The 15,398-nt window shown below is 45.6% G+C and overlaps 1 protein-coding gene across 1 annotated transcript; it reads left to right on the forward strand.

The window, feature by feature from the left end:
- Positions 1–272: 272 nt before the first annotated feature.
- Positions 273–14,782, forward strand: ube2na (ubiquitin-conjugating enzyme E2Na). The gene is made up of 4 exons (XM_030052953.1): positions 273–421; positions 11,460–11,706; positions 12,275–12,415; positions 13,429–14,782. Exons 1-4 carry the CDS (start codon positions 392–394, stop codon positions 13,473–13,475), a joined length of 465 nt encoding a protein of 154 aa, XP_029908813.1. The 5' UTR covers positions 273–391; the 3' UTR covers positions 13,476–14,782.
- The last annotated feature ends 616 nt before the right edge of the window (positions 14,783–15,398 follow it).

Below are 15,398 nucleotides of genomic sequence, written 5' to 3' on the forward strand. Positions count from 1 at the left end.
ACACACACACACACACACACACACACACACACAATAAATAAATCCTTCAAAGTGTCAGATTCATTGTGAGACAGGCCTGTTATTAAAGTAGTGTAGAATAAAACTAGAATAGCATACAATTGAATTGGGTAGACGCGTGGGAAATGCTACTTTATTCTCATTATTTTTTTTACTTAAACATACATTTGCATATTAATTTAATTTCTGAGTCAAGTGCCTGTGCATTTTCCCAGTCGGGCCAGGGTTTTGGTTTTAACCTATCAGCTACATTCCGGTCCTTCCATCTAGTGTCATGACGCAAAAAAACGGAAGACGTAGCCTCTGTGCTGTCAATGCCAACGAAAGAGAAGAAGCATTGAGAGTCACAGCTAAAGCCCGCATTTAAGACAAGATGGCAGGACTGCCCCGCAGGATCCTTAAGGTAATCATTACACACTTAACACATCAGCATACATAATTTTTTATTATTATTATTATATACAGCGTGAACTACAAATGCCAAGCTGGTGCGCCCTGTTAGCAGTTTTGTCTGCTGATAGCCTGCTTGCTAGTTTTGCGCTTGCTAAAGTTACTTCCGTTTCGTCCGCTCCTAGCTACACCGAAAAAGGGTGGGTTAAAAATACATCAACGCTTTGTAAAGATGGCGGAGAAATGTGGCGTGTGCCGGGGTAATCTTTTCCAAACGCATCCGTCAAGCACAGTTTTGGTTATTTCTTGCTGCCCCTAATCAGATCGGAGGCTCTCGGAGTGGCTAGCTAACTGTGCTAGCCTGACAGCCCGGTTGGAACTGACTGATGAAAACAGCATCACTCTACAGCTAGCGGGCTAACGTTAGCTAGCCTGCTAGCCCGGCTACTCCCTCCTTAGTATTGTACTTTTCAGTAAGCCTCTACAGGATCAACACCGTTTACCCCTATAGCCTTTTCAGTCGATATGTTTACATTTCAATATACTCTACTTTTGTCTAAGTGAGCACCTGGTTACCAAGCAAATGTTAGCGCCTAGCAAAGCAAAAATGATGAAAGGCTTGCTACTTGGCCAGCGCACAGTATAAGTGCAGACTTTGCCGCAAGGCCTTGGCTTTGTGGGCCATCCGTAGCAAGTAACATTAGCCAGCTAGCCACACAAGTGGGACTGGCAGCTGGCTTAGCAGGCTAACCATGCTGACGATGATGATGATAGCAAATAGTTGCATCCATCCACTGGCTTGAAATGATGGGATTCACTCCCGGATAGTGGCGCCTGGCAGCTGTCCGCCCTTTGCTTTATAATTGCTGAAAATCATCACATTTTCTCGCTAATCTGTGTTTAGTTAATAGAAAAATACCAATATTGTCTTCACCACCCAAATACCAAAGCATAGTATCATGAGTTAAAGGTATCTGTCTCTCTTAAATAGTTAGAGAAAAAAAAGTATATCCACAGGAGTAAAAGACTTAACCATTGCCTGTGTCTACAGCCTTCAAAGGAAACTATGTAAATCCATTATAGCTGCTTTTATTTTAAAGATAGATGCATTAGTTTAGAGCAACTGGGATGTTTTGCACCTAACAACATGCAGACACTTCCACCTGATTGCATTGTGTTATTGTCTGTTTTAATTCCTCTTTAATGTGCTCGGGCCCTGCAGACATCAGTCATAAAAGACAACCCTTTCCTTGGAAAATACTTAATTGAAAGCCACATTGCACTGTTTTCTTTTGGGAGCTATATTAATGGCGTATGACTATGTGTATATATTTGTAGATAAGACCCTTGCTAGTGAGCACTGTGAATAATTTCCCATGTGATTGCTGTTACAGCTGAGTTGGCCTACCCTGTGTTGAGTTTTATCATGCAAATCTTTACATGGATGCAGTCTAAAAGTGACGGCGGAGGCTCACAGGTGGTTGAGGGAACAGACCACAGAGCAGACAGAGCGTAGTTGGTGGGAAAAGGTGGGAGTGCTGGGAACAGTTCTCAGTGGACGTAGCCCTGAGCCCTCTGAGCATGCAACTGGGATCTGGAGCCCCTCTGCCGTCTGTGTTTTCACTGCATGGTTTTGTCTGTGGGTTATCTGAAACATTTCAGGAATTTCGCTCCACTTGCATTCCAGGAAAAAAAAGCAACTGGAAAAACAACTGTGGCGGCTGTAAGCCCATGATTTTTGATGAGTCTGTTTTTTTCTTACGTACACAATCAATAAAGCTGTTTTTATTTGTGACGGAATATGCCTTATTGTTATGTCCATAATAACGGTAATAGGGCCTGTCGTCTCAATGCAATTGCAGTGCTGTTGGATTGTGGTACATTTACACATGCACAAGGAAAGGCTGAAATAGATTAATAATGATAATAAAAAAAAAAATAACAATCTGCATCAAATCCCAGCGTTATAGCCACGGTATCAGCTCTGTTATAGTAGTTTATCGCTGCTGAGATGACAAGAGTTGGGAGGGAAAACGCAGTTCTCAAATTGCTTGCACAGCAGTGGGCCAGTCTGCAGCTTTCTCGTACACGGCGTCTCTCAGGTGTGTCACTCAAGTCTGCCCCATGCGTACCGTGGGCCGTATCAGATACCTGCTCCTCTGTCAACGCGAAGGTGTGTGTTTCTGTAGGTCACTTGGCTGTCACCATGATCTGGAAGTAATGTTACTGCAGTGGTTGATGAGGAGTAATAGTCTCCTGTGGTGTGGGGACTGGCCCGGTGTCACCTCTAAAAGCCAGTTACGTACTGCGGAGAGAGTTTTCAGATATTCAGCTTTGCCCCACTATTGCAGTTTAAAGCCACCCTCCCCTCTATGGAAAAGGATAAAAGCCAGGCAGACTACAGTCCACCTCCTGGCAACCAGTCTCTATTGTTAGCATAATAATGACTCACAACAGTTTGCAGCCCAAAGGCGTAGGCCAGGGCACTTGTATTTTTTTTCCCCATAAAATTAATAATCATGTTACAATTAAGTCAATAGGACATCAAATGAAAATTTTGGATAAGACTGATATCCTGATTCTGTATCCTGATTCAACTTGACGACTTTACCTCGGGAATGAAATGATCAGATCACCTTTTTTTTCAGAGAGGAAAATTGAGGATGTCGAAATAAAACAGTCTTGATTTTGTAGGAGAGTATCTACTAAAACATTGCCTCTGCTCTCCCAGACTGTCTTTTCCTCTTGTGGCGCTGATTCCTTCATTTCAGTCAGTGGTACTAGACAACAATTTAGTAGCAGCAGTATTTTTGTCCAGGGTGATGTGCAGAGTGTGTTTCATATTGAAATTTGATGTTGTCTGTTTGTTTTGTAGATAGAAGTACAAAATGCTATATTAAGTCATAAAGGAGTCTATATCAGGCAATCCAGTTTGCCTGTAACAGTAAGATTGTAACCATTTCCACACACAGCCAAACTGTAAATGAGGTAAGGGTTGGTAGCTAGTTCTTTTCAGGGTTATGCAATAAACAAGATGCTGTGTCTATCAGGACACCAGGATAATGACAGAAGATGAGGACTCCTTTCAGCAGATCTAACAGCTGTGGCTCTTTATTGTGGCACTCAGTGTTGTAACAGTTTCTGAAATTACAACAATAAACCATGTTATATCTAACTGTCTTCTAATATCACAAACAGAGAAAATATACACATTATCCTCTGTGCATAAAAACCACAATAATACATAACAAATCAACATCCATACATTTCACCATAAACATGAGTAATTCAACCGAATAACACCCTCTACTGGTTAAAATAAACGCTAAGTAAACACCCATGCATGGCTCACATGTCGGCTCCCTCGCCGAGTAATTAGCATAAAATATCTCCATATAAAAAACGGCACTTACTTTCTGCATCCACTTTAACACTTGGAGCACCATAACAAGTCCAATCCCAAACAAAACACACCTTGCAACAGGTAAAAAACACACAGGTAAGCCCTACAGGTGTGAGGTGAAAAAACGGAGACAGGAGAAAAGTCCGTTGACTCTGCCGCTGCTAATTAACTCTGCCGAGTGATAACGTCAATTCACTTAACAAGAAAGACGGAAAATATAAACACTTCCTCTGAAACCCTTCAAAATAAAAGCCTTTTATACAGCCGCCCCCAAATGTGCATAGCACATTTGAATCAAATAAAAGGCTCAAACAGTCTTAGAGAGTCTCGAACTTGGAGGAGGATCTTCCTCACCAGATGGAAGAGCTGGTAACATTACCAACCGGGCTACAGGCCGTGTGAAGATGTGTCCCTTAATGTTGACATCAGCTGATCTGATGCACCCATCATCACTGCGATGGACCTTGACCACACGCCCTACTGGCCACTGGGCCCGTGGTAGCTGTGGCTCCACCAACATGATGACTGCTTTGTCTTGCAGGTCGGGGGGAGAGGACTGCCATTTCTGTCTTGTCTGTAGACCAGGTAGGTATTCCCTTATGAACCTAGACCAGAACTGATCCGCTAGGATCTGTGAATGTCGCCAGCGCCTGCGGCTCAAGATCTCAGTCTCTGGGTACACTACTTGAGGGAGTGAACCATCGGGCCGCCCCATCAGCAAACTGTTTGGTGTCACAGGGTCAATGTCTGCGATGTCAGCCGATACAAAGCCCAATGGCTTCGAGTTGAGGATGGCCTCAACTTCAAGAAGCACAGTGAGGAGCACCTCTTCAGGGACTGGTTGAGATCCAACACATGTGTAGAGTGCTGACTTAACAGACCGGACTTCCCGTTCCCACACTCCACCAAAATGGGGAGCAGCAGGAGGGTTGAAGTGGAACTTGATCTTCTGACGGGCGAGCTGTTGCTGCAACACTGGGACCATACTCTCAAAGGCTTCTCTGAGTTCCCGTTCAGCTCCCTTGAAATTAGTTCCTTGGTCTGACCACAGTTCCGCAGGAGTCCCTCTTCTGGCGACAAACCGCCTCAAAGCCATCAAGTAGGCGTCGGAGTCCATATTCCGGAGAAGGTCCAAATGTACTGCTCTGGTAGTTAAGCACTTAAAGATGATACCCCAGCGTTTCTCCTGGCGTCTGCCTATCTTCACCATCATAGGCCCAAAACAATCCACGCCAGTGGAGTAAAAAGCTGGTTTGTGCAGTCTGAGGCGAGCAGCAGGAAGATCAGACATCTTGGGAATAGAAGGCTGACCCCTCCAACGTTGACATTCTGCACAAGCCCGTTGATGCTTTCGGACGGCCTCTCGCCCACGGATGATCCAGTACGACCTCCGCAACTCATCGAAAACTCGCTCAGGGCCAGGATGATGCATATCACTGTCGAACTTCTGGATGAGAAGATGGACAACTGGATGAGCTGCATCAAGGACAACAGGATGTAGAGATAAGTCTAGGTCTTCCAACCGTCTGAGTCGACCACCCACTCTTATCAAACCAGAGGTCTGGTCCAGGACAGGAGCTAAGGTGAGTAGGCGACTTGAGGGCGACACTGATTTCCCCGCTGCAAGCAACTTATAGTCCTCAGGAAAGGACTCTTTCTGAGCTCGCTGCAGGACTCTGGTTTCAGCTTGCTGATATTCATCAGCCGTTGGTGGGGTACTGGAGGAGGTTGCTCCCTGGAGCTCTTTGGCAGTGGCCTCCATGAGTTCTTGCCAGGAACTATACTTCATGTCACCTGGGCCATCGCCTGTAGCTGAAGTGACTGTAGCTCCACAAAAGGCAGTTTTACGGAGCTCGACTTGATCCTCTGGAGGTTCAGGCTTGGGCCTTTCTGGCCAGTTGTCTGGGCTTTGCAGAAGGAAGGGGGGTCCCTGGGACCACCTGTTGGGATCCTTAAGCTCTTCTAGAGTTTTACCTCTAGTTAGGTCATCTGCAGGATTTTGGTCCGAGTCCACGTAACGCCAGGTGCAGTTCTCGGTCAGTTCCTGGATCTCTGCCACCCTTGCCCCGACGAAGACCTTGTAGCGACAAGACTGGGAATGGAGCCAAGTGAGCACGGTGGTAGAGTCAGACCATAAGATGGTGTGGGCCACTTCCAAGGTGAGTTCCTTTATGAGGAGACTTGCCAGTTGTGCTGCTATAAGAGCTGCACACAGTTCCAGGCGTGGAACAGAGTGCACACGTTTAGGAGCCACTCTGGAACGAGCAAGGATGAAGGAAAGATGAACCTGGCCCTCTTTGGTCTCTGTCCTCAGGTAGGCCACGGCTCCATAAGCCTGTTCTGAAGCGTCAGCGAAGACGTGCACTTCACGAGTGACAGCCTCAGGGTCAAAGTCTGGGGGCACATATGCCCGAGGGAAGCTAAGGAGAGGTAAGAACTGGAGCTCATCCTCCCAGTTGGACCAGGCTTGAAGCAGCGCTGCAGGTAAGTTCGGGTCATCCCAGCCTCGCTGCTTATCCCACAGTTGTCGGATGATGAGCTTCGCCCTGGTGGAGAAAGGTAGGAGGTAACCTAAAGGGTCGTACTGGGAAGCCAGGACCCTGTAGATATTCCTAAGGGTAGGGGTGTCATAGGACACTGGCCTATGCTTGTAGCTCAGGGAGTCTCTCTCCCAGTTCCAACTGAGACCAAGGGTCGATTCCTGGGGGTTGACCCTGTCTAAGGCCAACCACAGGTCCAGGCTCTGAGATCTGGCATCCTGGGGCAAATGATCCAGAACCCTCGGCTCATTGCAGGCCCATTGTCGCATCTCAAAGCCTGCAGAGAACAGAAGGTCTCTAAGGCGATCCACCAGCTGCTTGGCTTCATCTGGTGTACGCACACTCTGGAGGCAGTTGTCGACGTAAAAGCACTGTTCAACTGAGAACCTCAGGATGTCATCAGGCTGGCAGTGATCAACAACATGGCGCTGCAGTGCATATGTCGCGCAGCAGGGGCTGCAGGTTGTGCCAAAGGGCAGGACCTGCCACTCAAATACTCTCGGGGGCTCATCCACCTTCAGGTCACGCCACAGGAACCTCAAAAGGGGACGATCTTCTGGAAGGAGGAGGACCTGATGAAACATCCCCTTGATGTCTCCACTTACAGCAATGCGATGCTCCCGGAATCTCAGTAACACACCCACCAAGGAAGCTCCAAGTGTGGGGCCAGGAAGTAGGTACTGGTTCAGAGTCTGCCTAAGGTACTGGTGAGAGCAGTTGAAAACGAGCCGATGTTTACCGTTATGGGCGACCAGGTGATGTGGAATGTACCAACACTCCTCTGGCGGTTTCTCCTGGTTGACCTCCTGCACAGCACCTGCTCCTATGAGTTTCTGCATTTCCGCTTGATAGATCTCTGCTCTCTCAGGATCTTTCAGGAGGCGCCGCTCAGTACTCCGTAATAGAGCCATGACTGACTCCTTAGGTGCACACAGGGGGGGCATGGCCGCGTGACGTAGTAGTGGTGTAGCATACCTTCTAACTCCGTCAACCTCCGTGCGCACTGTCTTGGCGTCCAGTAATGAGACTGCTTGTTGGTCCTGTTTGGACCGAGTCACTTCCTTTTCTGGTCTGTGATGTACAGTGTCTATCTGCCAGAGCCTCGCGACATGGCGGAATAGCTCATCCACCTGTGGTGGGGAGGAGGTGAAGAGACACTGCACAGGGTGAGCTGGCCGCCCCATGGATCTGACAGGACCTTGAAGGGTCCATCCCAACCTGGTGTGGACTGCTGCTGGGCCACCAGGCGGCCCGAGTCTGACCGGTTCCACAGGGGTTATGAGATGTGCCTGATCAGAGCCGAGAAGGAGCGATGGCTGGGCCTCCTTCAGAGTAGGTATGGGAAGGCCACGAAGGTGTTTGTACTTCTTCTGAAGTTGTTCTATGGGGTAAGTATGCTGAGCTAAACTGAGACGGCTAGCTGTAAAGGCACCTTCAATCTTATAACTGACCTTATGATTGGCAGCTGGAGAAACATGGAAGGATACCTTGTGTCCGTGGAGCACCTGGATATCTTGCCGGACTGTCCGCAGAGGAAGATCTTCTGGGATGCCTTTCATTCCCAGTGACTTGGCTGCAGTTGGCAGTAACATGGATCTCTCTGATCCATCATCCAGCAGAGCAAAGGTGCTAAGACTGCGTCCCTCGTGGTGTAGAAGCACTGGGACGACTTTCAACATGACCCGATTTCCAGCTCCAGGTCGGTCGAGGTAGAGGGAGTCAGAGGCGGAGTTAGTCAGGCAGCTCTCCTCTTTCCCTGCTACATCTTTGTCACGTCTCTCTGGCCTCAGGTTTACCTCATGAAGGGCTAGGAGGTGTTTCCCTTGACAGATACTGCAGGGCTTCTTTAAGGTGCACTGAGCTGCCTGATGATTCCGTGCACAGCGCCAGCACCGTTTGTTAGCCTGAATCCACTCCTTGAGCTGCTCTTTAGAGAGTTTGGCAACCGCACTGCACTGACTGAAATGATGTTCAGCACTCTGACAATAGGCACAGGGAGCTGGGCTCGTAGGTTTCTTCTTCCCAGAACTTGGCTTAGGCATGGCGACGTCCCCGGATGGCTCTCCAAGACCGTGTAGAACAGTCACCATCTGTTTCCCAGGATGAGTATCAGGCCGAGTAGGCTGCCTTTCCTTACTAGTTCTTGTACTGACTTGGCTGTCAAAGCTCAGGCACCAGGACTCATAGCTGAGCCATTCTGACAGATCATACAGCGTGTGTGAAGACCCAGGCTGCTTGAACCGATGGCGACGGAAGTCAGCTCTCTGTTCTGCTGGCAGCTTGCTCAGGAGACGAGCCACATGGGAACCACAGTTAAGTTCAATCTCACCCTCTGGGCCTAAGGTCTTCAGCAAACCCACTAGGGATTGGATCTGGAGAGAGAACCTCTGAAATGCTGCAGCGTCACCACGTTTGATTTCCGGGGCTTCTAAGACACTAGCTATCTTCCTTAAAGCTAGCTGATGAGGCTGACCAAATCTGTCATACAGAGCTCTCATTGTGTCAGTGTAGGGAGTAGGTGAATTTAGATAAGCATCAGCTATTAGCTTAGCTTCCTCCAACTTCAAGTGATCCACAAGAATCTGATACTTGAAGAGTTCTGTGGAGTCTGATGGGAGGAGGTTCTCTAAGGCGAGGCGGAGTCTAGCAAACTCACTGGGGTCTGGCTGAATGAACTTGGGTATTGTAGGTTTGGGGCCTCTATACACTAGTTCTGACACAGGAACCTGTACAGGCTGGTTAGGTGGGAGTGAGCAGGGTGCAGCGCCGGTGACTGCCGAGGGAGGTGATGCTCGTGGCGGTGCTGGGGGTCTTGGGCCTATGTAGGCAGGAGCAGGGTGAGAGAGTGACTGAGAAGGCTGCGCTGGCGGGTAAGGCAGAGTCCCACTATATGGGGCAGGGTGTGTGAGCTGATGAGGTAATGAGGCGAACATGGGAGGCTTAGAGGATGACTTAGCTGGAATCTGGGAACCATAAGAAGGTTGAGTGTTCTGTATGTCTTGTTTCCCCAGGTTAAGACCACTCATGCCCGTAGGCAGGTCATCCTCAGGTTCAGGCCATGGCGGAGGATCAGGCCAATCCTCCTCATCTTCTTCCTTTGGCTGGATAGGAATGGGATAACTCTGCGATGTTGCAGCAGTAACTCCAAGAGGTCTGTAGCTGCTGTGACTTGAGGCTGAGCCAGCAGACCGTTCCATGTCCTCCCTTAATGAGCGGGCTACGCCTATTAGCTCCTTCATCTCCTTCCGGGCCTCATGGAGTTCCTTTAGTGTAGACTGGAACACCTGCTGAGATTGTAGCAACTTAGCGTTCTCTTCCTGGATGGTTCTGATGTCTGGATAAAAAGGTGGGTCTCTGTGGGAACTCCACTGGAGTGAGGTAGAAGCTCCAGGTAGGATCTCTGAGGCTAGGTTTCCCCACTGAAGGCGACCCGGGGCTAGCTGAGGTGTCTCATGATGAGCAGCATCCCCATGGAAGCCACTAAAGGGAGACTGGGTTGAACGAAAATGGCTCATATCAACAGGACCATCCTGGGGAAAAAACACAGTCTGCTCTGAGGGAGGGGGTGGTGTTCCCCACTGTGATGGGTCTCGGGAACGATCTCCCACGTAGTCCACCTCAAAATCTTGAAGTCTAGTAGGTCGACGTGTTAGACGTTTGGGTCTCACATCAGGGTAAAACTCTTCTTCTGACTGCATCTTGAATGCTGCATCCGGCTCGAAGGACCAATGTAAATGAGGTAAGGGTTGGTAGCTAGTTCTTTTCAGGGTTATGCAATAAACAAGATGCTGTGTCTATCAGGACACCAGGATAATGACAGAAGATGAGGACTCCTTTCAGCAGATCTAACAGCTGTGGCTCTTTATTGTGGCACTCAGTGTTGTAACAGTTTCTGAAATTACAACAATAAACCATGTTATATCTAACTGTCTTCTAATATCACAAACAGAGAAAATATACACATTATCCTCTGTGCATAAAAACCACAATAATACATAACAAATCAACATCCATACATTTCACCATAAACATGAGTAATTCAACCGAATAACACCCTCTACTGGTTAAAATAAACGCTAAGTAAACACCCATGCATGGCTCACATGTCGGCTCCCTCGCCGAGTAATTAGCATAAAATATCTCCATATAAAAAACGGCACTTACTTTCTGCATCCACTTTAACACTTGGAGCACCATAACAAGTCCAATCCCAAACAAAACACACCTTGCAACAGGTAAAAAACACACAGGTAAGCCCTACAGGTGTGAGGTGAAAAAACGGAGACAGGAGAAAAGTCCGTTGACTCTGCCGCTGCTAATTAACTCTGCCGAGTGATAACGTCAATTCACTTAACAAGAAAGACGGAAAATATAAACACTTCCTCTGAAACCCTTCAAAATAAAAGCCTTTTATACACAAACAGAAATACACTAAAACTACTGGTTAAGTCTGATATTTGCAGTATTGATAAGTAAGGAACAAGGTGGTAGGCTATATAGTTCAGCTGTGCCAATTTAGATTTTTGCTCTCCTGCTTTACTGTACTTGGTCACACTCACTTCTCATTCAATTGAGAGGCAAACCCAGAAAATTGCCTTTTTTTATTTCAGGAAATAATGTATCTGTACAAAACCCAAAACATTCACACTCTGACTGGTTTATTGTGACTGCTATAAAAAAACATCAAGCTTTGCTGAGATAGATTATTATTTAGCCATGACAGTTTCCTATTTAATATTAGTTTGCCTTCAAGGGGACCACATGAGTAATGTTTAAAATTCAAAACACAATTAAATTTGTGGGTTTGATTATATATGGCTCTGTATTTATTGTTAGAAAAATATTAACTGAATTATCAACTAATTTATAACTAGATTACCAATTTAAAATTTTCTGCTGAAAATTAGCTGGATTTTGCCCTGGGCGCTGATGCAACCAATGCTAACACATTTTCCGGCAGCACTAGACATTATGATAAGAGATGATCACATTCTCCTGCTATTCAATCATCATGTTTGATACCTTTCAGCACAACAGTGCATTAATAATATCTGTGATTGTAACCCCTTTACTTAGATGTACTTTTTTTTCTTTTTTTAATTCACCAGGAAACTCAGCGTTTGGTTGCAGAGCCTGTGCCAGGCATCAGAGCAGAGCCGGACGAGGCGAACGCTCGCTACTTCCATGTGGTCATTGCTGGACCTCAGGACTCACCTTTTGAGGGGGGCACATTTAAACTTGAACTCTTTCTCCCAGAAGAATACCCCATGGCAGCTCCTAAAGTACGCTTTATGACCAAAATATATCATCCCAATGTAGACAAGTTGGGAAGAATATGTCTAGACATTTTGAAAGGTAAGTGAACACTGTTTAGGTTACAGTTGATGCATGAATACAAATCACATTCTGTGTCTTAGTATAATGATTTTTTTTGTCATAGATGGGGATGCATTTTCTCTGGTCTCCAACTATTTGTGGTTCACAGTCTCTTTTGCCTTAAAGGAAATGTACAACTGTGCTAAGAACTTGATGTAACAGTTGACAGAAACTGTTTTTTTTCCCAGGCAGCCTCAACTCCCACTTTGCATCTGTTCTGTGTCTTTGGTGTGTGGTGGCAGGCTTGGTACTGTAGCAGTGAAGCCTGTGTATTGTTTCCCGTGATGTTTGCTCTGTGATTGAAGTGAAAGATTTACCAATTTACTTTCGCTCAAAAGATCAAGGGCTCTTACATGACACATGACCTCCGACTGGAGCTTTATGCCCCTCCTGCTACATGCCACCATTCGGTCTCTTCCCAGCCGCTGTTGTTGAAAGCGGATAACCATTTTGTTCCCTCTTCCCCTCTTGGTCTTTTCCAACCTTTCCTATGTCACATTACTCTTATGAGTCCATTTATGTTTTATTAATCAATTCTGCTTTTCAGATAAATGGTCTCCAGCCCTGCAGATTCGCACAGTGCTGCTATCAATCCAGGCATTACTAAGTGCGCCCAATCCTGATGATCCCCTAGCAAATGACGTTGCAGAGAAGTGGAAGACCAATGAAGCTGAAGCCATAGAGACAGGTGAGTTGTAGTCTCACCTCTTCCCTATTTGCTTGCTACTAACTTCTTTCCCACCTGCACTTCTGTTATTAAAGGAAAAACCCACCCTCAAACACTTTAACACTGTTTTTAAAAGAACTGCCATGAGCAGTGTACCTTGCATTGCAGACCTATTTCGCTGTTTGGTGGTATATGTTTTTTTTTTTAATCACAGCTGCAAAGGAGTTCATCAACATCAGGTTCTGGTGTCAGTCCCTCAGTATTAGAGAGCAAGGGCCTCTTTCTAGACTCCACATTTGGCTCCAGTGGTTCACAATCATACCAGGAGAAATCTATTTTAGCTGCTGCGATATTAATTTCTTCACTGAAAGGAGCCTCAGTGAAGCAGGATGCAGCGCAGACACAAGACATGTTGTTTTGAGTGCAGGATGCAACTTTTTCTTCAACTGAAAAATCTTGGCCTCTTGCCCTTATTGTTGTCACCAAGCTAAACTGAACAACCTTACATACAAGTAGACAAGGCAGGTGCAGCGTAAGTGAGTTTAATAAATACATCATAATTACAGATTGTTGATATAAGACTGTGTTAATCTGAAGGTGGCCTGGCCCTCCTCGCACTCACCTGATGGGTATGACCCCGTGTTTGCTGTTTATCAATTGTATCGCATTCCTGCTTCATGTTATTAATGATGTATTTAACCTGCACGCCATCTGCACTATAACATTTTATTTATGCAGCGCTGTGGTGCATCGACCTTCCTCAGGCATCATTTATTGTGCTGGCACTTTTAGCAGGCCCATTCAGTCACGGCACTCTGTGTTAGTCTTTGCTCTTATTGTCACTCCATAAATCATTTTATCAATAATTTTTTTTGGAGCCATGAATGAGCAGTAAAGTAAGTTGTCTCATTACCTGTATTTTATGTTTCATTTTTGTTTCATAGCGTGAACCCATTGAAACTGTAAGGGCAGTGCAAGTAAGCAAGACTTGACTCATGTACCTTTTATTTTGATGCTTTTTCTGTACCCCACAGCCAAGTCATGGACCAGGCTTTATGCTGGAAACAACATCGACGTGTAGAGCGGCGTAACAAGTGGAGAAACAAATGGAAGTCAAGTGTGAACACAACTCCTCATGTTCTGCCAAGACCTCTTCCTACTTCATTTGCATTTAAAGGACACAGTCTTAAAAATATATATATTATAAAACAAACATTAAGGAATATATTGTAAAGGAAAAAAAAACAACTGCTGACAATTGGTGATTTAAATGCACACTAGAAAAAAAAAATGACTTGTCTTTGTCCTAATTCACTACTGTTCAAATGCATGGGCAGAGGTTTTAGATCTACTCACCTGGCTTTCTTTGTCCATTGATTTCGGAAGGCTGTTGCCAACCTTGGCTTTAACAAGCGTGTTTAGAAAAAACTGGGTGTCATGTGTATGTCCCACTTTTTTTTTTTTTTGTGGTGGGTGGGGTGGGGGTGGGCAAAGGGGATTGGCAGGGAGGAAAGAGCGGCTCTTTCTCCTCAGTATGGTATACTTTTTACTTTTCTTTTAACTTTGTTTTCTTGTGTCGCTGTCTGTTCATTACAAGCAGCTAACTGCTAGCCCATTGTAGACACACCTGAAGGCAGTCGATGAATTCTTCCTGTGTAAAAACGCCCAGCAAGACGCATCAACAATCATAGCCCGACTTTTCCTTTTTGAATCACATCTGACTTGAACATAAATACAAAATAATATGACTGAAAATGAAACTGAGCCTGTCACATTAACATTTGCAACCACTGTCAGTGTAGACCCTAATATAGGCTTATGACTGATGTTGGGGTACGAGAAGGAGGGATGTGTGTATGTGTGTGTGTGCGCGCGCAAGCAACAGGACCTTTCCTCAGTTTTAAGGTATATATGTTTTGCTATCATATCCGGTCTCCTATATTTGGATCTTTCCTGCTATCTCCCTTCTAATTACTCTCTGCTTCTTCCTGTTCGTCATCACAATCTAATGCTACAAGATTCAGTGGTTTACTTCCTCCCCGTGACATTTATTTCAGGAAATAAGGGTAGCATTTGAGTTGTCAGTTCTGTGTTGATGTGAACAGCGGGTGGGGGGTGGGCGGGCGGGGGTGCGGGAACGGGACGGGGGCTGTTCGAGGAGATGCTGGGTTACTGCAGGATCAAACTCCAAAAGATCAATGAAGGCTTTGTTTCTCAACTGTCACGATTGGTCTTTGGTTGAAAAGTCTGTATTCAATTCACTGTTTGTAAATTCATTCTTTCTATTAATCTGGGGAGGAAATGTTTTCCTTCTCTCAGAATGCTATGGAAACAGTCCACCTGCATACTTTTGTTTTCTGTAAATAAAATCTGTTGATTAATAAGAAAGAGTTGCTTGATGTGATTGATTGATTCATTTTAATTTTTATTTTCATCCCATTCTGCCCGATTGCTGCTTTTGTTTGGGAAAACCTGCAGACTCTAGGCCGCCCGTGGGCCAAATAACCAGCCCAAAACTATGAGAAATAGCCTGATATTTTTATTGCTATCCCAGACAAAGTCATTATTCATTTTTTATTGCCTTGGTTAACTTTCCCCAAACAGTTTTTTGTCATACACTCAGATTAAAGCCACTGCCACAAAGGGCTCATAGCTGCTTTTTTTTGTTCTTGATCATCTGTAAGTAATTACATTTTTTCCTATGTAAGTAGAATCCTTATCATTTAATTTACTCTGTAATGTAATTTTCTGTCAAATCCCTCCCCAGAGGCATTGGAGCCTTTTCTCACAGAATATTCAGTGTAATCACCAGAGGGCAGCATCACAACTCTGATATTCACCACAATCTGAGGACAAACTGCTGAGTGTCAAGTTGAGAGAAATTACTCAACCCCACTCTTGTATCGTCTGAAATAATTTGTACTTGGACATGCCGCTGTGATAAAGGATCTCACCCAGAGATAAAACGACTTTGCCAGCACATGCTGTAATGGTCAAATACACT

This window comes from Myripristis murdjan, chromosome 6 (assembly GCF_902150065.1).
Source record: "Myripristis murdjan chromosome 6, fMyrMur1.1, whole genome shotgun sequence".
NCBI lineage: Eukaryota > Metazoa > Chordata > Actinopteri > Holocentriformes > Holocentridae > Myripristis > Myripristis murdjan.

Bases quoted from the DNA above. Each gene is read 5' to 3' on its own strand.
- ube2na (XM_030052953.1), top strand. From the start codon at position 392: ATGGCAGGACTGCCCCGCAGGATCCTTAAG. The intron at 11,707-12,274 runs GTAAGTGAACAC...TCTGCTTTTCAG, and splicing joins ATGTCTAGACATTTTGAAAG to ATAAATGGTCTCCAGCCCTG. The intron at 12,416-13,428 runs GTGAGTTGTAGT...TGTACCCCACAG, and splicing joins AGCTGAAGCCATAGAGACAG to CCAAGTCATGGACCAGGCTT.